Genomic DNA, 25,136 nt, shown 5'->3' on the forward strand with positions numbered 1-25,136 from the left:
TACAGGGATTGTTTCGAAAAATGGCCAAAAAAAAACCACTTTTATAATATGGATTGAAAAAACATGCGCAGACCGCATTGTGTGATTCTGCGCATGTTATTATGTCAACAAATATAAGGATCGAAATTTAGCCATTTTCGAAGATTTTCCTGTACTATAGAGTACAGGGATTGCTTCGGAAAATGGTTAAAAAACGTCTTTTATAATATGGATTGCGATAACATGCGCAACACCACACTGTGTGATTCTGCGCATGTCGGTTGAAATTTAGGCAGTTTTCGAAGATTTTCCTGTACTATAGTACAGGGATTGTTTCGGAAAATGGCCAATAAACAAGTTTTTAAAATATGGATTGAGATAACATGCGCACACCACATTATGAGATTCTGCGCATGCTATTATGTCAAAAATGAAATGATAGAAATTTAGGCAGTTTTCGAAGATTTTCCTGTACTATAGTACGGGATTGTTTCGGATGTGCAGACCACATTGTGTGTTCTGCGCATGAAATTATGTCAACAAATAACAGGATTGAATAGGATTTAAAATCGAAAATGAACTTTGAAAATACAAATCAATTTAGCATAACAATTATTTATTTAAAAAGAAAGAGGATAGGCCTATGAAACAGAAATAAAAACTATTTATATGGCTCAGTGAATACTAATGGTTTTCATGGTACATTAACAAAACTTAAAAGAACGCTACTTCCTTCCTGATGTCTGTTTTTTCACAAACTTCTTAATTCCCTGTTATATCTTGCTAGATTTCAAACTAAAGTGTTCTTATTTTAGATTTTAAAACGGTGTTTTAAAAGATTTACATTTCATCAGTTTTAAAAGTTCATCTAAACGGTGATATACTCATCTTTATCCTCCTTTCAAAAACATTTCTAGCCTATAGTACTCAAATCTTCCTTTAAGTTCTTCTAAACAGTGATATGCTCATCCGTATCCTCCTTTCAAGAACCTTTCTAGCCTACTCCAATCTTCCTTTAAGTTCATCCATACGTTGGTACTTAGTCGGATCATCTTTTTAGGAACCTTTCTAGGCTACTCCAATCTTCCTTTAAGTTCATCTATACTGTGGTACTCATCTGTATCATCCTTTTAGGAACCTTTCTAGCCTATTCCAATCTTCCTTTAAGTTCATCTATACGTTGGTACTCATCTGTATCATTCTTTTAGGAACCTTTCTAGCCTATTCCAATCTTCCTTTAAGTTCATCTATACTGTGGTACTCATCTTTATCATCCTTTTAGGAACCTTTCTAGCCTTCCAATCTTCCATTAAGTTCCTCTATACTGTGGTATTCATCTGTATCATCCTTTTAGGAACCTTTCTAGCCTATTCCAATCTTCCTTTAAGTTCATCCATACTGTGGTATTCATCTGTATCATCCTTTTAAGAACCTTTCTAGTCTATTCCAATCTTCCTTTAAAAATTGACCTCTGAACAAACGAATATTTGAAAGATGTTCAATTTCTCTGGGAACACAAGCTTGTCTGAGGATTATGGGTGCGATGCAACTTCTTGTAATCATTTCTTCCATTGACTTCATCAGTTCAAATTGCCACAGCTTATCCGTCACAGACTCTGGACTGATGATGGTAATGATCTTGAAAGAGTTCTGAATGGCATTGGTGACGTCTGCTGCCATTGATTCCTCAGCGTCATAGTCCCGATATCTTACACAGCACCGCATTTTAAAATCTTTCTCCAGTTTTCTTATCAACTCTAAACACCACTTGTAATCGTCATGGCAAAAGCTTATAAAGAAATCGTATTTATAAGTCTTATTTAACGTTTGATTTTGGTGTGAAATGGGAGGCGATGGCAGCGTCATCTCAGAGAGAACGTTTACATAGCCGGGGACATAACTAAGACAGAATTTAAACTGTGAAATATCACAATCTATACCATTGCATCGTTCATAACGTGACGACTGGAAAGCCTCACCAAGAGTCAAGGTTGAGCGGTTTAACTGACTACGCGTCTGTTTGTGCAAATGAAGTTGTCTAAGCGCTCCTTCCGGTTCATCAATGGCATACAGACATTCTGCCCAGCGGCAGTAAGTAATCGAAGGATCAAAATTGTCATTCTGTTCACAATTCACAGCGGCAACAAACTGATTTATTGCCAGGTTGTAGTCACCGAGTAGATAAAGTGTGTAGCCTAAATCAGAGTGGTCTGCGTGAACCTCTTTCAGGTTTATAGCTTGTTCAAAGTCATTCTTAGCATCTAGTAAAATCTGTCTTTTCTGTACAGTGTCCGTGATATAGTCTTTATCTTTGAACATTTCCAGTCGTAGAAGTCCACGATAACGGTACGCAAACCAAGACTCTTCCTGTTTAAGCGAATCGTCGAGGAGGCAAAGAGCTTCGCTGTATCTTTTCAGATAGATGTACTCAGATGCGGCACGACGCTGAACAATTCTATCGTCAGAATTCACCTTCAACGCTTGCTCAAGACAATCTTGCGCAGTCATATTTCGCATGTCCTCGTCGTCCACAACTTCACATAAAGTACGACCTTTGACATGACGCAATAGAATACTGATAAAAATCCACGATAAAGCTTTGTAGCTGAGGGGTCCGTTTTGAACACGAATCACTTTGTTGAAATAAGAAACAGCATTTTTGAAATAATGGTAGGTTTCACTTGGTTTAGCCCCGGTTGACGTCAATTGAGCGTCTTTTCTATACAAAGCCAGCGCGTAATCAAATAACCATTCAGCTCTCTCTGGTATGGACGTCACGCGTTCTGCCAACTCTGCAGATTTGATCAAAATATCCATGTACGTGAAATCACGTTTGTCCTGTTGGAAATGGCGAATTGCGTGAGCTTTATCGATCATCGCTCTAACCTTTGCTTTAGTATCGTCTACCTGCATTATCCTCATTAACGCATTTCTGTATTCTCTGTATTTGCTAAGTTTTGATTGTCTGAAATATATTACAGCCAAATTTGATATTGCATTGTAATTGCCTGAATCACGCGCCAAAATTTCCTCCCAGACGCTGACGCTAAGTTGTGTCTGCCCAGCAGTGTACAGTACATACGCTAATAAGTTATTTATACTGAGGTAATATGTTGGAAGTTCATTGTAATTAACGTTTCTACTAGATAATAATTGTATCTCTGTTTCAAAATGTTTAATTTTAATCTTTTTCAAATCAGTCCATGTCAAATGACAAGAAAGTTCCTCTCCATTCGATGTGTTAAGTTGAGGTGATGTTTCGGTAGTACTGGTGGGGCAAGTGCGCCACTTCTCGCATGACGTCAGTTGTATGTCCATCACCTATAACAATAAAAAAATAATAATTTAAGATTTAAATTTATCATTGTGAAATTTCATTCTTCCTCTTATTTCTTTTAGTAGGATTGATACAGTGGCCGCACTTTGGGTGAAAGAGATTGGAAGAAACACCAACCTTTTTAAAAAATAAAAACTTAATCCACTTAAAGCTTCTTTCCCACTAGGACGCAACGCAACAACGTACGCGCAACGCAAGCGAGTCGACCAATCGCATGCGAGACATTTCGGATGATCTATCGCGCTTACATCTTCCTTTTAAGCGAGATATTTATCGACTAACGTAACTCTTTTATAATTTAACACAATGTGAAAATGCGTTAGTGACTATAACTACTTCATATACGCTAATGTTACAATATAATAACGAAAATAAACAAAAACAGCATAATAATAATTATAACAATTTATTAAAAAGTATCTATAACACCCAAAAATAGTGTTACAGACAATAATAAACTTATAGTATATATATATTAAGATTATTATAACTGGTAAGATTTTTTGCTAAAATGTAATTGTTTAATTAAAAATGACATAAATTATCAGAATTAACAACAAGTATCATACAAAAAAATCATAATAATATACCTAAAAGAGAACATAACATACTTCAAATAGAATAACATAACATAAAAACTAAACAATAAAAACAAAACAAAAATAATTAAAAAATATAAACAAGGCTCTAAAAAATGAAAAACAAATATATATATAAAAGATAAAAATGTATCATACCTCCTAAAACTGAAATTGAAAAATAGAAACGCTTTAGTAGTTTTTACAGTAGTCTATGAGCATACATACAAAATCCAAGTTTATATACCGTAGTAGGCCTATACTTTTTCTCTAGTTTATAAATAGTATCGCGGTAATAGGCCTACGTGCATTTGATTTTGTTAAGTCGTAATGAAACTACATAGCAATTGGCCTTGGTTGGAGAAACACCAATCATGACTCAAGAAGTAAGTGACGTAACGGTTAGTTTGCGCGTATTCATGTTCATCCATGCATAAAACACTGTAACATCATAAATGTAGCATAAAGGAATTTATCCGGAATATTTAGTTACACAATAGTACTGTATTCATTTCTTTCATTTACTTTTAACTGATATACTTAACACAACTAAGCTACCGGTACTGTATATCGTAAGGATTTAATCGTTGAACTCTTTCCACATTGTGTATTATTTAATGTTATACAAAATGTAACATTACCATTGTATAGCTTATTGACTTGTTTATTCTAGCCTCTTTAGTAAAATAGACAGTTGTCACAGCAGAAGGCCCAGTACATCACTCACAAAACAATTAACACAGAGAAAAACACAAATAGTTATTGACCATGGCATCGAGATTTATGTTTGCTGTAATCATAAGTTGTATTATTTTATTAAAGATGGTGTTTATTTATTTTTTACTTTTTTTTGCGCACATGCTTCTTTCGACCATATTTATGACAGGATTCAAGTCAGGAATACGCACTAAATTTTCTGTGCAGACACATAATGAATGTCGTTAACGATATCTAACCTTTCCGCCTGAAGATATTTAGTGTTTTTGAGAAAGCACAATAGACAATTTGGACGCCACCAAAATATTTGTCGTAAACTTCAAACGGCGCCCCGTACCTTACAACGAAAGCAATTGCTTACGTCATCATATTCAGCCGATGCAGATGACTGATTTCGAAAGGCTGGCGCCAAAAATGGTAATGTATCCAAGTTATCAGGATACAGATATTGTATGATTTTTTTTCCGGGTTTTAAAAAATCCGGTAGCAACATTGTTTACAAACAAAGCTTGAACTGTAGAGTTCGGTATAAAACTATACAATAAAAAGAATTAGGTTCCGTGAAAAAAGGATTTAAAGTTGGTTTTTTAACGGGGTTACACCTTCTTTACCGTACCCTCCTATACTGATGACATCATTGTTTGATTTTGATTTTTAATATACATTTCATGGAAATTACAAACGTTACATAAAATCACCAAAACGTTGAAAATGTAAATTTGAAAATCCGACATTAATATTTATACCGTTCATTAAATTTACCTTTCACGAATGACGTTAGAACATCATTATTAGTAGGCCGTACATATTAATTAATGAAGTACTTAGGCCTACTAATATTATATTAGTAAATAATAATGTTAGTAAATAATATTAGTTCATTGGGATTAGTGTACTAAAGGTTCATTACCTATTCAGTTTTCACTAAACTGACGTGACATTTTCTTTATTATAGTGTTAATGATAAAAGGGTTTCATTACATCAAAATGCAATAGTCTGGAGTAATACATATCTTAGATCTTTATCTATACTTTCAAAATGAAATGTTAAAACATCATCAAGTTAAAAAGTGCTGACACTGCCGGCAAAAACACCTTGAAAATATCCTATATGAGTAACTATTCATCATAGCAATAAGCGGTGTTTTAGATCAAACTGTATGGTATACAAAACCTCGACTTCATCAGCGGTACTTTGACCGATACTCTATTTCCCTGTATAAACCATACGGGAACTAATTATAATATAAAATACATATTTTGTTATGGTTGTGGTCGGTTGGAAGTGTAAACGCAGTACACTCCTCATTTCCGTTTATGGCTTAAACACGTGTTATTCGTTACGAATTCATTTGCGGAAACATTTCTGTTAAATTTCCCTTTTTTCGTTTTTAAACACTATACCGAACTTAATATCCAGGAAACTTTGCACTTATTTAACCCAAACCGAATTAAAGCCAACATACTTGTTAGGTCAGTATTTTCAGAATGATGTTAATAATTATCGTGGATTCATTCTCTCTTTCACAGGAGGAAATCATTGCTAAAATGATACCTTATTGTTTCGTAAGGCCCTATTGTATTTTGTTTTGTTTTTATATTGATTTTATTGTTTTTCTTCCTCCCTCTCAATTTAATACATTGAATTTTAATAAAATGGTATACGGTATTGGCATTGTAATTAAAATTTCAATTTCTGTACATTATAAACAGTACATAATATGTACAACAACAACGCCCACCTTACCACACTCAAAGGTCACTGCGTATATTAGGGAAATTCCCTTCTTCCTGAGATTCACGCTTTGGTGATTTTTATATTGCGTATTCTATTTTTATTTTTTCAAACAAATCCAAATCCAAATAATAACCGTAATGTTTACCGTAATAGTAGTAGGCCTATGGTAACTTCGAAACGTAAGGCCATATATTCTATAGGCCTAAACATTGTTTCGTTCTTCATTAAAAAAATGTAAACGGCTCTTAATTTCTTTATTTCTCCAGACCGAGTTATCGCCCTGCTGGATTTTCAGTGCTGTATCTCCACATATGACAATACTTTTTTTTATTTTTTACAGTTTTGTACAGTATCATAAGAAAATGCCTTTCATCATCTCATGTGTATATATGTGGTGCCTGTATCATGTAAGAGAGATTATTGGTTAGGTTATCTATGATAGCTTACATGTGAAACATATGTGATGCTGTATATTATTGAATAAAATTCCCTGTGGACAATTAAACGAAGTACCGGGGAAATGATATGTCAAATATATTGTACTTAATCTATCCAATTAACTATAGCCTCTGATTATTACACTTAATGTTTGTAATGGTAGACCTAAAACCTACCATCACCAGTCACTATTTTATGTACAAGTGTGTTACATCATTAATGTGCATATACTCTTCAATTTTATATTTCATACTCCTATTGATAATGCCAGGCATTTATTTCATTTTATGTAACTTTACTTTTCTCTATTCTCAGAAATGACATACGTTCTACTTTAAGTCTAAACTAGTCAAAACTAGATAAGCGAAAGCTTTTTGTTTTGATATGTTGTCTTAAGTTATGCTTTTTTGTATTTGAGAAAGAAAGACAGTAAAGATTATTAGTAATAATTCCGGTACCTATTTGCTGACGAACCTGCTTCGGGAGAACACTCGTCAGAATTATATCGGTACTGTAACTTGACTCATTTAATACGGGAGAACACTCGTCAGAATTATATCGGTACCGTAACTTGACTCATTTAATACGGGAGAACACTCGTCAGAATTATATCGGTACCGTAACTTGACTCATTTAATACGGGAGAACACTCGTCAGAATTATATCGGTACCGTAACTTGACTCATTTATTACGGGAGAACACTCGTCAGAATTATATCGGTACCGTAACTTGACTCATTTAATACGGGAGAACACTCGTCAGAATTATATCGGTACCGTAACTTGACTCATTTAATACGGGAGAACACTCGTCAGAATTATATCAGTAGCGTAACTTGACTCATTTAATACGGGAGAACACTCGTCAGAATTATATCGGTACCGTAACTTGACTCATTTAACACGGGAGAACACTCGTCAGAATTATATCAGTAGCGTAACTTGACTCATTTAATACGAGAGAACACTCGTCAGAATTATATCGGTACCGTAACTTGACTCATTTAATAAATGCCATGAATGAACTAACCTTAGATCAGGCAGGCAGGCAATATTTGTCTTTAAAAAATTAAATAAATACCTTGAAAAATATAATTAGTTTCCAATTAAAATGAAAATGTTTGACATTTTGGAGAGTGGAATTCTTAATAGTCTGTTTGTACAACAGGTGCACACACGCAGGCAGGTTATTGGATCTGGATATTGACAAGCAAACGACATACAGAAACGAGGTGGTAACAGACACGTACACATGAAACGAGTAGGCTGAGATTGTTGTTCTTGTTGAAAATGGAAACAAACTATACAGATACTGCGGCGTCTCCACATATCGCCATTATCTTCCTACGAACATTCGCCATCATAGTCTGTACTTGTCTTGTAATTGGCGGGAACATTATAAGTATTCTTGTTCTTAGACGACTGAAAATCTTGCCTGACGTCACCAGGATCTTTCTTCTGTCACTTGCACTAGCAGATCTGTTCACCGGGATGTTTAATACAATATTTTCAATCATCCCTTCGATTACGTCATCATGGCCGTATGGAGATGCAATGTGTAAAGCTATTGGTCTCTCTAGTAGCGTGTTTTATGGCATCTCTTTATTCTCCTTGTTGGCAATCAGTGTGGACCGTTACATTGCAATATCAAAACCTCTCCACTACCCACTTGTAGTAACCAGCCAACGAGCTATCTGTGTCGTCATCAGTACCTGGTTAGTCACATTGGTTATCGCGGTGGCATCACTATTTTACAAAGAAGGCCAATTTGCTTACAACCCAAATTTCTGTAATTGCGTAATTCAATGGGGTGATCCAGAGTTTAAATCATGGAACCTGACAATGATGTTTGCTTTTATATTAATCCCTAGCACTGGAATGTTACTACTTTACACCAGACTTTTCTTCGTTAGTAGAGCCCACGTGCGTAAGATTTCTGATACGCTCAAGTCACATCCGGGTACTGGTATTTCGAGAAACGACTTGAAAGCACTAAAGACGATGTTTGTCATAACGGGCGCTTTTAACATTGCGTGGTTGCCGTTTCTGATTGCTCATTCGTACATGACAATCACTGGTAAACACATCAACAGCACTTTAGAATTTTTTATTATATATTTACTGATATCGAACAGTTGGTGGAACGTGGTGATATACACAGTCACTAACCGTACATACAGACAAGCAGTTGGCGCCATTTTTAAATCGTCATTTCCATGTTATTTCAAGAACCGCGTTCAGGCTACCTAAAGTTATTAACTTGAATTCGTTTGTAAAGCAACGAAAAATTGATACTTTAAAAGCAGTATATTGTAACATTTACAGGTGGACCTAGCGTAATGAGAAGACCCCTCTCGGGCCCCGGAGTGTCCGCTTACTGGAGGTTGCTTCTACGAAACATTTTGATACCTGATATTTTACGTGTATTGAGTTCCTCTCACTTTTCTACAGTAGGCATTGCAAAATATTTATATTGTAACATTTACAGTTGGACCTAGCGTAAAGAGGAGACCCCTCTCGGGTCCGGGAGTGTCCACTTACAGGAGGTGCCTCTACGGAACATTTTGATACCTGTTATTTTACGTGTATCGAGTTCCTCTCACTTAGTATACACAAGTTTAATTTTGAAGAATGTGAACTTCTGGTGCAGTGTCGTTTTACAGTCGGCGGACTGTTTCGAGGTACTTGCTCCACTCTTGATATATTTGGTTTCTGTGGGGTTTTATTGGTTGAAACTGATGTTCTAACGAACGGTTCGTTTCCGTTTGTCGGCGATACAGATTTGCCCGACGAAACTGTGACTTGTTTGTGTCAGGTACAGGTACAGACATAGATTCATCAATACCATTTATATGATTTATAATGTTTCCGGCAAAGGACCCTACTCCAATTGTATTGAGGTGAACTCCATCAGCAGAAAGATGTTTTAAAATAACACAGCTGTTGTCAATGAAACCCCAATTTTTGTTTTTGGCAACTGCTCTTATTATTATTTGCATCATGAATTCTTTTGAATTCGTTAACAGGCTCATTTTTTCGATGAATTATCGAGGATAATGTCAACTTCTTCGTTTGTAGAGATTTTCCAAGAGACGATATCTTGACTGCGATAGCGGCTGGGTCATCAGAGGTGTTATTTGTTCCAGCATGTAGAATAATACTATTCACGTTATGATCATCTGAAAGTACTTTCGCCTTCTGTGCAATATCCTCGATTTTTGCCCCTCTCATTGTCCGACATATAACATCTCGATTTGTTGGTCTGCTGATTCGCTTTGGTTGAAAGTGTTTTATCATCGAGTCGCCGATGATCAGAACCTTTCTGTCTGAGGCATTGCCAGAGATTATCTGCTTGTGTTTATTTCTATATTGTTTTAACTGGTCCTGGTATGGGACAGAAACAGGTGATTTTGGTTTAGGCAGTTTTGAAGAAGTTGAGGAAGCCTGCCTATTGCTAAGCTCATCGAACAGATTATCGATCAATTTTTCAGTTCTAGTAATTTGACTCATTTAATAAATGCCACGTATGACATAACCTTAAATCACTTGAGTTTTAATTGCAGGCAATATTTGTCTTTTTAAAAATTAAATCAATACCTTAAAAAATATACAGTAGGCCTAATTAGTTTCCTATTAAAATAGGAAATTGTTGACATTTTGGAAAGTGGAACGCTTAATAGTCTGTTTGTACAACAGGTGCACGCACGCAGGCAGGTAATTGGATCTGGATATTGACAAGCAAACGACATACAGAAACGAAGTGGTAACGGACACGTACACATGAAACGAGTAGGCTGAGATTGTTTTTCTTGTTGAAAATGGAAACAAACTATACAGATACTGCGGCGTCTCCACATATCGCCATTATCTTCCTACGAACATTCGCCATCATAGTCTGTACTTGTCTTGTAATTGGCGGGAACATTATAAGTATTCTTGTTCTTAGACGACTGAAAACCTTGTCTGACGTCACCAAGATCTTTCTTCTGTCACTTGCACTAGCAGATCTGTTCACCGGGATGTTTTCTACAACATTTTCAATCATACCTTCGATTACGTCATCATGGCCGTATGGAGATGCAATGTGTAAAGCTATTAGTCTCTCTAGTAGCGTGTTTTATGGCATCTCTTTATTCTCCTTGTTGGCAATCAGTGTGGACCGTTACATTGCAATATCAAAACCTCTCCACTACCCACTTGTAGTAACCAGGAAACGAGCTATCTGTGTCGTCATCAGTATCTGGTTAGTCACATTGGTCATCGCGGTGGCATCACTATTTTACAAAGAAGGCCAATTTGCTTACAACCCAAATTTCTGTAATTGCGTAATTCAATGGGGTGATCCCGAGTTAAAATCATGGAACTTGACAATGATGTTTGCTTTTATATTAATCCCTAGCACTGGAATGTTACTACTTTACACCAGACTTTTCTTCGTTAGTAGAGCCCACGTGCGTAAGATTTCTGATACGCTCAAGTTACATCCGGGTACTGGTATTTCGAGAAACGACTTGAAAGCACTAAAGACGATGTTTGTCATAACAGGTGCTTTTAACATTGCTTGGTTGCCGTTTCTGATTGCTTATTCGTACATGACAATCACTGGTAAACACATCAATAACACTTTAGAATTTTTTATTATATATTTACTGATATCGAACAGTTGGTGGAACGTGGTGATATACACAGTCACTAACCGTACATACAGACAAGCAGTTGGCGCCATTTTTAAATCGTTATTTCCATGTTATTTCAAGAACCGCATTCAGACAACCTAACATACCAAGTTAACTTGAATTCGTTTGTAAAAGACGACAAATTGATACTTAAGTAGTATATTGTAACATTTACAGTTGGACCTAGCGTAAAGCGGAGACTCCTCTGGGGCCCGGGAGTGTCCTCTTACAGGAGGTTGCCTCTACGAAACATTTTGATACCTGATATTTTTTGTATCGAGTTCCTCTCACTTTTCCAGGCATTGTAAACTATTTATATTTCATTACACATTATATACAATTCCCTGTTGGTTCAGCCATGGAGGAAAAAATGTATTTCCTCCATTGTTGCGATATATGATATCTGATACATATGTGATGGCTGGTGGTTGATTTGTGTACAAACGGAGGTTAAACAACACTTTGTAATAAAAATACATTTATGCAGAGTATATTTCCTTAAATTATTTCCATCCAAAACGCAAATTACTAAATAAAAATTGACAATGCTGTGGGTATCAGTGGCTGGATCTCAATGGAGATATAAAATAAAATAAGCACTGAAAAATGACAATGCTGTGGGTATCAGTGGCTGGATCTCAATGGAGATATAAAATAAAATAAGCACTGACAAAATGACAATGCTGTGGGTATCAGTGGCTGGATCTCAATGGAGATATAAAATAAAATAAGCAAAAAGCTAAATCAAAACGATAAAGTAAAACATCCAGAAACATTTGCAGAGCTTTCAGGCAACAATAGTAATTAAACAAATTTAAAAAACAATTATAATTTGAAATATATTGACTTTGTTTAACTAGTTAGCCTACTAGTTAAACTAGTTATCCTACTAGTTAAACTAGTTATCCTACTAGTTAAACTAGTTATCCTACTAGTTAAGCTAGTTAGCCTACTAGTTAAACTAATTAGCTAACTAGTTAAACTAATTAGCCTACTAGTTACACTAGTTAGCCTACTAGTTAAACTAGTTAAACTAGTTAGCCTACTAGTTAAACTAGGTAGCCTACTAGTTACACTAGTTAGCATACTAGTTAAACTAGTTAGCCTACTAGCCTTCTTTAAACATGAATTAATTAATTGCAACCAAAGGTTCTATGTTCACCTCTTGAACTGATTTTCGATGAAAAAAATGATCGAATATATTACACTACCTTATAATGGGTTATTTATTCTAAGAGTGCTGAATACAAATGGTCTTCTGTTCTGTGTAGAAGTCCAACGATTCTTCGGCTCCTTCACGACCAATACCGGACGACTTAACGCCGCCGAACGGCATCCGAAGATCACGAACTAACCAGCAATTCGACCACACTGTACCAACCTTAGACAGATAAAACGAATATGATATAATACATTGACGAATGCACTGACGAGGGAATAGAGCAAGACAGATAATATACAGAATATATAAAGCATTATAATGATGATAATAAAGGCCAATTTACACAGATGAGCGGTAACTGTAATACAAATATCGAATCTACACACAACGCAAAGTGGGCGCGCTGGCGGTTTAGTCCGCGGTTTTCTGCTTACCGTTACCGCTCGTCTGTGTAAATTGCCCTTTACGTATAGACCTATAGAAATAATATAACGTACTCTTCCCTGGTATGATATACGAACGAATTTCCCAAAAGCTCATCATCTGCGTTTACATTTAAGTTTAGGCTTTGCTTTATGTTTATTTTAAGGTATTTTAAATATGATATATAATTGACAATGAAGATAATTTTCTTGTTTTACAATTACAACGAATAAAGTTAAGTCACTATCCACAGCTTTTTTAGTCATTTCAGAGCTCTCAGGGTCAGATAAACGAGAAATATGTAATCCTGGAATTATCCTGATAATCCGGGAAATGATTTTAAAGTTTTGCAATTACTCAAACAAGATGTTGTCGATATTACAATAATCAATAGTCTAACAAAATAAACAAATACTTTTTCTTGCGGAAAACTACTTTTAAATCACCGATTTGTCATTATTACAGTACATGTTTTGTTTATTATCTATTTTAAACCCACATTTTTAAAGTCATATCGACTTATGTAATTCCGGAAATAAATGCACGATTCTCTGCAGTCCCGGAGGCGATCGAACATCCGGGAGGTTCTTTGCGGCTTCAGAAATTCGTGAACTGTTTCCCGGTGTAACCAACTTTGTGAATTTCAATAACAGACCATTTGACATTTAAAACCTAAAAATATGAATACAAGTTTATCGGATTTCTAAAAATAAACAACAGTTATTAGCGTGTTTTGTTATTTTTTCTTTATTTATAAAATAGGAATATTGTTGTCAATGGGATTTGATGCTCTATTTATGATGCTTTATTTATATACATAGTAGCCTATGTTAGGTATAAGGCTTATATTAGGTAGGTTTATATTTAGATAGGTCTATATTAGATAGGTCTATATTAGATAGGCCTATATTAGGTAGGCTTATATTATATAGATAGGCCTATATTATATTGTCGCAATCATTATGTGAATCGCTCAAATAAAATAAAAAATGCTTGTGAAAACGTTCAACCCGGATGACAAATTTTTTGGCTACTTTTCATAAAACATTTATTTTTCTTTATTTGGAATAATGTTTTTGTACTTCTTTTGTGCTTTTATCGTCATTAGGCCTATACAGTACTACTGCAAAGATACCCGCTTCCGTACAAATTGCAGTAATGTTGACCCATCACTCCCACCCCACAACCACTCAGTGGACGTTTTGAAATGTAGTTTAAAACGTTTGTAGTGGGCCTAAATTTCCAGAAATTATTAAAATAGAAAATATGATTTCAATCAAAAAGTTATAAATACAACGATTACAGAAAGCAAGAAAAAATTAAATAATAATTGTTTGTTTACAGAAAGTGAAAGCAACAAATTAACAAATCAATTAATTCATAAACACATGATTGAGAGCACGTTAAAATTAAATAATACATATAAATACTATAATATGTGAAATGTGATAGGAAGATTAAACTGCTGATCACACCACCATCGGTAATATTTACAGATAAATTCGAACGACAAGCAAGGTAAAGAGTAGTGAATTCGAAAACATATTTCGTAACGAATTACGATAATTTTAAATCAATCTTCAAAATAATCTTTTAAATAATTTGTCGAAATGTCCTGAAAATGTTACATTAAAGATGTATTGTCCCCCTGAACAAATAAATCTTAAACAATTTTTTATTGAATATGCTATTTTATTGTCACATAATAGTTGGATGATAAAAAAAATGTATTTACCTAAAAAACTGTAGGCCTAATTTTGTAATTTAAAGCAAAAAATAGTTAAATTGGCTGCCACCAACCAATGGGTTTTTGGTTGAACTTAACCATTTATTTTGTTATTTTGTAAGTGAAAGCATTATTTTTTCTACGGACGTAATTAACTTTATTAAAACTACAAAATAACCTATTCAAAGTCTGATTTAATTAATCTTTCTTTTTCATGTTTTTTGGGGGACAATACCTCTTTAAACCGAAAGTATGCAACGCCGACGGTTGGGATTTTGTTAACGTCACAGAATGAAATGAATCCTATTTTATTTCTTTAAAATAAAATTTGCTAAAACTACACTTAAGCATAGTAATAGTAGAAACAAAACAAACTATTCAAAAAACCTGTTGGAGTCATAAAATTTATGAGTAAATGTATGGCATTAATATATACATGTGTGTATGTGTATGTATATACAATTGAAACGGAATGGTATATGTATGTATGTGTGTATGTATGTATATAATATATATATAATTTACAGTATGATTTATATATATATATATACATCTATTATTATTATTACTATTATACTATTATTTATTAGTAATTAAATTCTATCATAATATGATTTGTTTGATTTGAATAAAATTGAAATCTTTTAGTTATACATTATTCGTGTCCGTTTTCATAACTGTTGGTGTTGTTTGTTTGATGTTGTCACATTACTCCTGCAATTCAACTCTAGAGTTTTATATATTTATTATTTAAAGATATATTGTTTCCTAAAAACATGAAAAATAAAAATTAATAAAATGTAGTTTTAATCAAATTAATAAAGAAAAACAATCACAAAAATAATACTTATAAAAAGACAAAATAAACGGTTAAATTCAACCAAAAACCCATTTGCTGGCAGCCAATTTGACGATTTTTTGCTTTAAATTACAGGTTTTCTTTCAGATAAATATATATTTTTTTTAATCCAATTTTTGATCAAAGTGAATAACTACTTTGTGACATTAATATGGCATATTCAACAAAAAAATAAATACATTTTCAGGGATACAATATATCTTTAATTTACTTTTTTAAAGATACCGAGATATGAATAATTCACGCAACAAGTAGGTTGACTTTTGCGTGATGACTAGGGTCATGACGGTTGCAGTGCAGCCTGTAATTCCGAGCCAAAACTGGCCCAGCAGCAGGAATTTAAACGAATTATTTTGGCCGCAAATATCTATTTCAATAGTTACCTTTGTATCACGTATTTTATCAGATTGGATGATAGCAAACTCTCGATTCGATTAATTCATCAGCACATGATTAACAAAAAATTAATACAATCGCATAAAAACACCAAATCAATAATAATAATAGTAATGTGACCGACAGATAAAACATCTGATCACACCATCAACAACACAAAATAGATTGTGTTATTATGTTAGGCCTACCGGGGCAACTTGCGTAATTTGTTACAGGGCTGCTGGGGTAGACTTTATAAATGGTTAGGCCTACCGGGGAAATGTCGTTAGGGCTGCTGGGATAGACTTTACAAGAGTAAATAGCCAAGCCTAAAGAGACTCTGGTAGTATAAAAAACAACAAAAATTAATTTTTTAAAATATATTAATTATAACCACTCGGTGGAAGTTTTTAAATGTAGTTAAAAACGTTTATAGTAGGCCTAAAATTCCGGAAATTATTAAAATAGAAAATAATAAAAGTTATAACTACAACGATTATAGAAAGCAAGAAAAAACAAAATTATAATTGTGTTTGTTTAAAGCAAAAAATAGTTAAATTGGCTGCCACCAACCAATGTGTTTTTGGTTGAATTTAACCATTTATTTTGTAAGTGAAAGCATTATTTTTTCTACGGACGTCATTAACTTTATTAAAACTACAAAATAACCAATTCAAAGTCTGATTTAATTAATCTTTCTTTTTCATTTTTTAGGGGAACAATACATCTTTAAACCGAAAGTAAGCAACGCCGACGGTTGAGATTTTGTTAACGTCACAGAATGAAATGAATCCTATTTTATTTCTTTACTAAATTTGCTAAAACTACACTTAAGCATAGTAATAGTAGAAATTTAAACGAATGATTTTGGCCGCAAATATCTATTTCAATACTGAGCTACATTGTATCACGTATTTTATCAGATTGGATGATAGCAAACTCTCGATTCGATTAATTCATCAGCACATGATTGGTAAATTAATACAATCGCATAAAAACACCAAAACAATAATTTTATTAATAATGTGACCGGGAATGTGACCGACAGATAAAACATCTGATCACACCATCAACAACACAAAAAAACAAACTGTCGCTTGTGATTGGTCAAATTCACTTGCGTTGCGCCTAAGTCGTTGTTGCGTTGCGTCCAAGCAGTGGCGTAACCCAGAGGCCTGTGGCCCCTGGTTTAGGAACCATAAATGGCCCTCTAACGCTGGAGGCCTCGGGTGTTTTTAGCTTTTTTCGACATATTTTAATGTCTTTTTTTCTTCTGGGCACTGTTCAGCCCCCATAAGCTTTCGGGCCCCTGGGTTTAGCCAGTGAGCGCTCATAGCCGTTACGCCACCAATTACTTAAACAATACGTTACTAATCTTTACATAAGTTTTCTTATCTAGATTTCCAAGAAAGAAATAAAAACAATTGTAAATATGTTACATACAACTGAAAGCAACAAATTGCTCAATAAATTCGATTAATTAATCAGCACATGATTGGCAAATAAAAATTGTACGTGAATAAACAACATAAAAAACCAATAACTAAATAAGGATAAACCATCACATCACAAACAATATTGGTCAACTCACACGGAATAAAGTACTCAAGACCGTAAGCGCAACGAGTTGACCAATCACAGGCGATAGATTATTAAAACAGTCGTTTGTCATTGGCAAACTCATTCGCGCTGCGTTTACGTCTTGCGTTGCCTCTCCTTGAGGGGGAATTAAGTTTAACAGAATCAAATCAAAAGCACGTTATAATATGACGTTAAAACACTTTGTGCTAATGCTGGGTGTGTTGTAAGGGCTGGGTAGGCTTCTGTTGGCTGCTGGGTGGAGAATGTTCCCGCTCATAATTTATGTTTAATCGACTTATTGTGAATCTTACCACATCACGTAAAAACCCCGTCATTATCGCATGTAAAATGCACCATATGTCATGGGGTAAAAATGAAAACAATGTCTGCAGAAACGGTCACGCGATAACTACTGAAAGCGAAAAAAAAATCCTTCCAATCGTTAATTTTTTTTTACAAAATTCCCTTATTTTACGATTCGTTTGTTACTATTGGTCCTACTTGAAGGCACGATTGTCACCATTAAATAGTATGAATCACAGAATCTAAATGAAGCTCTTAAGCGCGACAAAGGCATTGTCACTGAAAGTAGTGACATACCGTGTTGACAGTGTGACGTAGGCATAAATAGTTGAATCATAGCAATGTCAATGAGTGATGACGTAAACAGTATATTTCCCTTTCAAAAGCTGTCAATTTAATTGAACTTCTCATAATGACGCTGATGTGTTCAAGAGGGCGTAATGGAAAATGAGCATTTACCACCACCGATGCAAAGATAGTATTATTTCGCTTTCAAATGCAGTCTATTATTAAAGCTCAATGGGGGCGTATGTCATGTTTTAATGCATTATACCAAAGATATAGGGTTTAGTACAGTACACAACCGATGTCATAGTGTAGGTTCTAGACATTTCGACTTAATCGGGTAAAGCTTAATATTAATGAGGGCGTGTGTCATGTTTAAACACATCTCGTCTGCTCTCTGTTGAGACATTGTGAAAACCCCGATGACTGATGGGAAATTATTACCAACTCTACTCATAATACGATTAAATCGTCAATATTCAATCGCTTCTGATATTCATACTGATAATAATTATACATTTCGAGATTCGACAAAGCTACGACAATATTTGAATCTTTTGAAAGAAATAACCTGGTTCGAATTTAGTGGGCTGATCTTCTAGATGCTCTTCGCTAGGGATGTAACAATATTTTTATTTGGAGAATTTAGTAAAACAATAATCAGATTGGAGAATGAGTGTTTTAAAAACATTTTATTCAATTATTTCTAAGTCGCGTTTCCACTACCTGAAAAGGTAAAAACAAAAGATTGGCGGCGCATAAAGAAGTAATGGATACGAATAGTACGCAGAACGCCGACGATTCTACGCACATTTTTATTATTTTCCTGCGAACAATGTTCCTAATATTTTGTGCTTTTATGACAATTAGCGGGAATATTCTTAGTATCGTCGTATTGTATCGTCTGCGATCTGTATCAGAAGTTACCAAAATATTCCTACTATCTCTTACGTTTGCGGATTTGTTTGTTGGGCTGCTAAACTATGCCTCTTCCATAATTCCAGCGATAATTTCGTCGTGGCCGTACGGAGAGGCATTTTGTATGGTTATCGGGTTATCTGGCAGTATTTTTTGCGGTGTTTCTTTGCTGTCATTATTATCTGTAAGCATTGATAGATACATAGCTATCTCAAAGCCTCTTCACTACATACTGTTGGTAACCAAACAACGCGCGCTGTTTGCCGTTACTTTTATTTGGATTTTCACGTTTATTTTAGCTACTTTATCGTCAATTCTTAAAGGAAAACAATCTGTGTTTTACAACCCGAATCTGTGTTCATGCATGATAGCATGGGGTGATGCTCAGTTTAAAACATTTAACATTATTACTTTATTCGCCTTTATCATGGTTCCCGGACTTCTTATGATTCTTCTGTATATTCGTTTATTCTTTATTAGCAGGAAACATATTCGTAAGATTACAGAGTTAACCGTTTCATCAAATAACGGAATCCCGATTGTATCGAAGAAGGAATGGAAAGCGATCAAAACATTATTTATTGTCACCGGCGCTTTTAATATTGCGTATTTGCCATTTTTAATAGTGCATTCCTATATGGCAATAGCCAAGACCACTGTCAACGGTGGCGTACAATTCTTCGTTATATGGTTAGCGTTGTCTAATAGTTGGTGGAATCCTTTGATATATTCAGCTACGAATCGTGCGTATCGGAAGAAGGCATTGCAGGTTATGAAGTCCATGTTACCGTGCTACAAGAACGATGTACACCCAATTACTATCGATCCGGACACCAATACGTATTCTTGAAATTAACGATAGCAAGTTTTAAGATATTGGACCTCACCTTCGCTTGTACTTCATAGTTTACGATATAGTGAGCCAATATTTCATTAACTTATACTCGCCTAAAGGCCAGACTGCTTCGTACGACGAGGTCCCGACGAGTCGTTTCGTCGGGAGAAAGATATACAAGTTTAATGTTCTCCCGACGACCTAAACACTACGCCCGACGCTTTGATAAGACGACTCGTCTCTTCGGGATTCAGCACCGACGAGTCAAGACGTTTGGTCGGGTCTCGTCGTACGACGCAGTCTGAGTAGGCATTTGCACCAAAATCTTTAAAGTTAGAGACCCGAACGAATCGTACGCGCATAGAAACTCAAAAAATCATAAATGGATGTTAGCGTGCAAAGAACGATGTACAGGTTTAACTAAATTCTAGAATCAAAATGATGATGTTAACCTACTGCGCAAATTGGAAGTTCTGCTCATATGCATACTTTGAAGCTTAAAGTGACCAAGTACTTAATTCATAATATCTTTTAAGTTCTTAGTGATCCACAATAAAGTGTGAAGATACAGAGCTTATGTGTCGAAATAGTCTAAATGACCGAATAAATAAAGAGTGAAATTTCGTATTAGTTATATGACATCGTAGGGTTCATAAAACCATGGAGGAAATATTTCCTCCATGATAAAACTTAGTCTAAACTAACAAAGTTTAGTTTGAAAGGAAGCAGACTCCGAGTATGGCAAGAGAATTTTTCGAGGTTTTAGTCTAAGCCTCATGCAATAACCTCTGGAAAACTTTTCTTGCAAGTTTCAAATAATGTAATACAATAATTTCAATATTTATTACGAAAAACAATAGAATAATTATGTTACCGTATTTTATTATGTTTATATTTACTGGTAATTTCCAAATTTATGGATGAATAAAGCGTTGTCTATGTCTATGTCTAAATTAACAAACACAAAGAGTGATCAAAAAATGTAAAATAACGCAGCACATAGTCATAGTCATGGCAGTATCTTTATTTGTCCAATTAAGAATTGACGAACATTTGATACTGGAATATCATATATAAATAAAACAGCAAAAATACACAGAAATTGCACCAATACAGATAAGCACAACAACACATAAAAACAACACTATTCTCTGATAAGAAGTGGCTACAAGATTAAAATTACTTTTTGTAATAATTATTAAATATTGCACATTGATGATAATTAAAAGTTTATATATTTACAAGAGTACAGTTTAACTTAACTTAGGTGCAAAAGTCAAGCACCTGAAAGTAATACAGTAATAGGTGAGATACCTACATGTGGTATGTCATTATAGCTCTTACTAAATTAAAATGAATAATTAAAGATGTATTGTCCCCCTGAAAAATAATTTTTTGTTGCTAATGTCACATAATAGTTATTAGATCAACCAAAAAATTATTTACCTGAAAAAACTGTAATTTAAAGAAAAAAATAGTCAAATTGGCTGCCAGTGAAAACATAATTTTTTTCGTTTTTTTTCTACAGAAATAATTAACTACAAAACTACAAAATACCATATTCATATTCAAAGTCTGATTTAATTAATCTTCATTTTTCATGTTTTTGGGGACAATACATCTTTAATGTATGTTGTACCACAGTTTTAATGTCAGGATTATTTTTAAACGTGTTACGTTTATGTATTTGTGTGTTTTATAATTGTTTTGTAATATGCTATGCGCTGGAAATCAAGAACATAGATATTTGTTGGACTCGATTATAATTCCTTTTTTTTTTGTTGCAAAAAAAAGGTTGATTTAGATTTATAGGGCGTGTGGCGGTGCTGGACGTTCGACTACTGATCTTGAGATCGAGCTTCGAATCCAACTCTCGCCGCATTGCTTGTATCCTTGGGCAAGATACTTTACTTACGTTTGCCTCTCTCCACCCAGGTGTATAAATGGGAACCCGGTTAGACCAAGACACAACTTTGCGCTGATTACTAGCTGCATTATGGGAGTATGTTTCCACATGTGTTTGATCCCAAAAATATGAATGGGATAATAATCATAATATTATATTATATATTACATATATATTATAAATACAGGTTTCACAACATTAGGCGCTATATAAATCCAGGATATTATTTATGAGATAAAGTATATAGGCCTATATGTATTTTAATCACTAACTAACAGGTCTATTGTTATATACAATTTTTATCTAACAAGGCCATATACATGGCTGCAGTCGCGTGCTCAAGTTAGTGTTTACCGACCGACCGACCGACCGACCGATATAGTGAGCTGTACGCGACTAAAAATTGACACTGAAAATGAAAAGTAGGCGTAGGATGTTTGTGAACTGTCTCTTATTTATAGCGAGACAACCAAACACAATTCTTGTTATTATGGAAAAAAAATTAACATTAATATTTATTTATAAACACAATTCGGCAACGATCATTATACATATGAAAATGAACCATACAGTAATGTAGTGTTTTTGGTAAATAAGAGATTGCATAAATCATAATGTTATTGTATGTTGTACACATGGCGCCATTCGTGTCAATTTACTATAACACAGTCTTTGTACTTAATTATCCAAAAGAGTGTGTACATAGTGAAAATAAAACGATAATGTAAAGGTTTGTCTTTGCTGTTTGTCTTTGAATATTTCCAGAAATAAATTTAATACGGTTATTAAAATGTCACTACAATATTTATTGTCACTTTAACAACAGTCCTTGTACTCAAAGATAAAATAAACAATAACGTAAAGATTGTTCTTTGCATTTAAAGTATTAATATTTCCAGGTAGTTTCTCAGTAACCAGAATAAAATATAATAACAAGGTCATATAGAAATAACGTTTACAACAATTTTGACACATCGCGGTATAGGCCTACTGTTATGTTACCATTTAGAATTCTTCATTTCAGGTACAGTATCTACATTTTTTAAGCCTCTCTCCCGAACACAAATTACTATAGTATAAAATTTGATTTTTTTTTTTAATTTCATTTTTGTAGGCGTATAGACGTTTCAAAAATATAAAACTACAGTTAAAAGACGAAAACATTATGTAAAATTGTTCAAGAAAAGCTGTAATTTTACAAAATATTTTAACAAACATTTAACCATGTGTTCAATGTATATCATATTTAACTTGATACGTGAGTGGAGAAGTCTGCAGTCCCCTCATTATTTTTATCGTTAGTGGGCTTATCATATCCAATATTTTATCTGTTTTTAGATTTTAATGAAGGAACTATTGAAGCTTAATGACGCTATATCCGCATGAGGGCGTGTGTCATGTTTTATGAAATTACGCCTATGCTCTGAGAAATGTTAATACAGTAGTACCAAACCATTGGAGTACGGCAGTTCGATTTCAAAAGAAGTAATTATTAAATGCCAATATTAATGAGGGCGTGTGTCGTGTTTTAAGGCATTACACCTCTCGTCTGCTCTCTGTTAAAAGATCGTGAAAACCCCGATGACTGCTGGGAAATTATTCTCCTCATCACCTGTAAATCACGAAGAACGAACTCACAAATACGATAAATTGACGGCAGTATTCAATCGCTCCTCTGACATCGGTACTTAAACAATCCGACAGATAATGTGATAGATTAATTCAACAAAGCGACGAAAATATGCGAATGTTTTGAAAGTAATAACCCGTATTTAACCAGGTAGTCTGCTCATTTAGATGCTCTTTAATAAATACGTGTGATAACATTTTTATTTGGAGAATTTAGTAAAACAACAACCAAATTGGAGAATGGGTGTTTGAATAAACATTTTATTCAATTATTCCTATAGAGTCGCGTTTCCACTAGCTGAAAAGGTAAAAACAATAACTCTTCTTTATTGGCGGCGCATAAAGAAACCCGCAATCGATACGAATAGTACGCAGAACGCCGACGATTCTACGCACATTTTTATTATTTTTCTACGAACAATGTTCATAATGTTTTGCGCTTTTATGACAATTGGCGGTAATATTCCTAGTATCGTCGTATTGTATCGTCTGCGATCTGTATCAGAAGTTACCAAAATATTCCTGATATCTCTGGCGTTTGCGGATTTATTTGTTGGGTTGCAATGCATGTTTTCAATAATTCCAGCGATAACTTCGTCGTGGCCGTACGGAGATGGACTTTGTATGGTTATCGGGTTATCTGGCAGTATTTTTTGCGGTATTTCTTTGCTGTCATTATTATCTGTAAGCGTTGATAGATACATAGCTATCTCAAAGCCTCTTCACTACATACTGTTGGTAACCAAAAAACGAGCGCTGTTTGCCGTTACTTTTATTTGGATTTTCACGTTTATTTTAATTACTTTATCGTCAATTCTTAAAGGAAAACAATCTGTGTTTTACAACCCGAACCTGTGTAAATGTATAGCGTGGGGTGACGTGAAGTTTAAAACATTTAACATTATTACTTTATTCGCCTTTATCATGGTTCCCGGACTTCTTATGATTCTTCTGTATATCCGTTTATTCTTTATTAGCAGGAAACATATTCGTAAGATTACAGAGTTAACCGTTTCATCAAATAACGGAATCCCGATTGTATCGAAGAAGGAATGGAAAGCGATCAAAACATTATTTATTGTCACCGGCGCTTTTAATATTGCGTATTTGCCATTTTTAATAGTGCATTCATATATGGCAATAGCCAAGACCACTGTCAACGGTGGGGTACAATTCTTCGTTCTATGGTTAGCGTTGTCTAATAGTTGGTGGAATCCTTTGATATATTTAGCTACGAATCGCGCGTATCGGAAGAACGCATTGCAGGTTATGAAGTCAATGTTACCGTGCTACAAGAACGATATACACCCAATTAATGGCGATTCGGACATCAATACGTAAGTTTTAAGATATTGGACCTCACCTTCGCTTGTACTTCATAGTGAGCCTATATTTCATTAACTTATATTTGAATAAAGGCCAGACTGCTTCGTACGACGAGGTCCCGACGAGTCGTTTCGTCGGGAGAAAGATATACAAGTTTAATGTTCTCCCGACGACCTAAACACTACGCCCGACGCTTTGATAAGACGACTCGTCTCTTCGGGATTCAGCACCGACGAGTCAAGACGTTTGGTCGGGTCTCGTCGTACGACGCAGTCTGAGTAGGCATTTGCACCAACATCTTGAAAGTTAGAGACCCGAACGAATCGTACACATAGAAACTCAAAA

The 25,136-nt window shown here is 34.5% G+C and overlaps 5 protein-coding genes and 1 long non-coding RNA gene across 9 annotated transcripts in view; 5 read left to right on the forward strand and 1 right to left on the reverse strand.

The window, feature by feature from the left end:
- The window catches only part of LOC144841071 (uncharacterized), an 83,385-nt gene that overhangs the window by 23,221 nt on the left and 35,028 nt on the right, over window positions 1-25,136 (forward strand). The gene's annotated exons all lie outside the window — the stretch shown is intronic.
- LOC144841038 (2-aminomuconic semialdehyde dehydrogenase-like) overlaps window positions 575-25,136 on the reverse strand; it is a 40,204-nt gene continuing 15,642 nt past the window's right edge. Inside the window, exons 1-3 of one of the 4 annotated variants that reach the window (XM_078697193.1) lie at window positions 12,675-12,811; window positions 1,412-3,300; window positions 575-1,117 (exon numbers count right to left, since the gene is read on the reverse strand). In XM_078697193.1, coding sequence (XP_078553319.1) covers window positions 1,102-1,117; window positions 1,412-3,297 — 1,902 coding nt within the window. In that variant the 5' untranslated portion in view covers window positions 3,298-3,300; window positions 12,675-12,811 and the 3' untranslated portion in view covers window positions 575-1,101. Of the gene's footprint in view, window positions 3,301-4,053; window positions 4,099-12,674; window positions 12,845-25,136 lie in introns of those variants that run through there. The other 3 variants (XM_078697192.1, XM_078697190.1, XM_078697194.1) reach the window with 3 other exon arrangements.
- Window positions 8,078-9,037, forward strand: LOC144841123 (octopamine receptor beta-1R-like). The gene has a single exon (XM_078697312.1). The coding sequence runs from the start codon at window positions 8,078-8,080 to the stop codon at window positions 9,035-9,037; it is 960 nt and encodes a 319-aa protein (XP_078553438.1).
- LOC144841124 (octopamine receptor beta-1R-like) lies at window positions 10,606-11,789 on the forward strand. The gene has a single exon (XM_078697313.1). It carries the CDS (start codon window positions 10,606-10,608, stop codon window positions 11,563-11,565), a length of 960 nt encoding a protein of 319 aa, XP_078553439.1. The 3' UTR covers window positions 11,566-11,789.
- On the forward strand, window positions 19,013-20,180 carry LOC144841165 (histamine H2 receptor-like). The gene has a single exon (XM_078697386.1). The coding sequence runs from the start codon at window positions 19,013-19,015 to the stop codon at window positions 19,943-19,945; it is 933 nt and encodes a 310-aa protein (XP_078553512.1). The 3' UTR covers window positions 19,946-20,180.
- Window positions 23,895-24,806, forward strand: LOC144841166 (histamine H2 receptor-like). The gene has a single exon (XM_078697388.1). The coding sequence runs from the start codon at window positions 23,895-23,897 to the stop codon at window positions 24,804-24,806; it is 912 nt and encodes a 303-aa protein (XP_078553514.1).

This window comes from Antedon bifida, chromosome 4, assembly GCF_963402885.1.
Source record: "Antedon bifida chromosome 4, ecAntBifi1.1, whole genome shotgun sequence".
NCBI classification, from domain to species: domain Eukaryota; kingdom Metazoa; phylum Echinodermata; class Crinoidea; order Comatulida; family Antedonidae; genus Antedon; species Antedon bifida.

Coding starts and splice junctions, on each gene's coding strand:
- LOC144841123 (XM_078697312.1), top strand. CDS start 8,078: ATGGAAACAAACTATACAGATACTGCGGCGTCTCCACATATCGCCATT.
- LOC144841124 (XM_078697313.1), top strand. CDS start 10,606: ATGGAAACAAACTATACAGATACTGCGGCGTCTCCACATATCGCCATT.
- LOC144841165 (XM_078697386.1), top strand. CDS start 19,013: ATGTTCCTAATATTTTGTGCTTTTATGACAATTAGCGGGAATATTCTT.
- LOC144841166 (XM_078697388.1), top strand. CDS start 23,895: ATGTTTTGCGCTTTTATGACAATTGGCGGTAATATTCCTAGTATCGTC.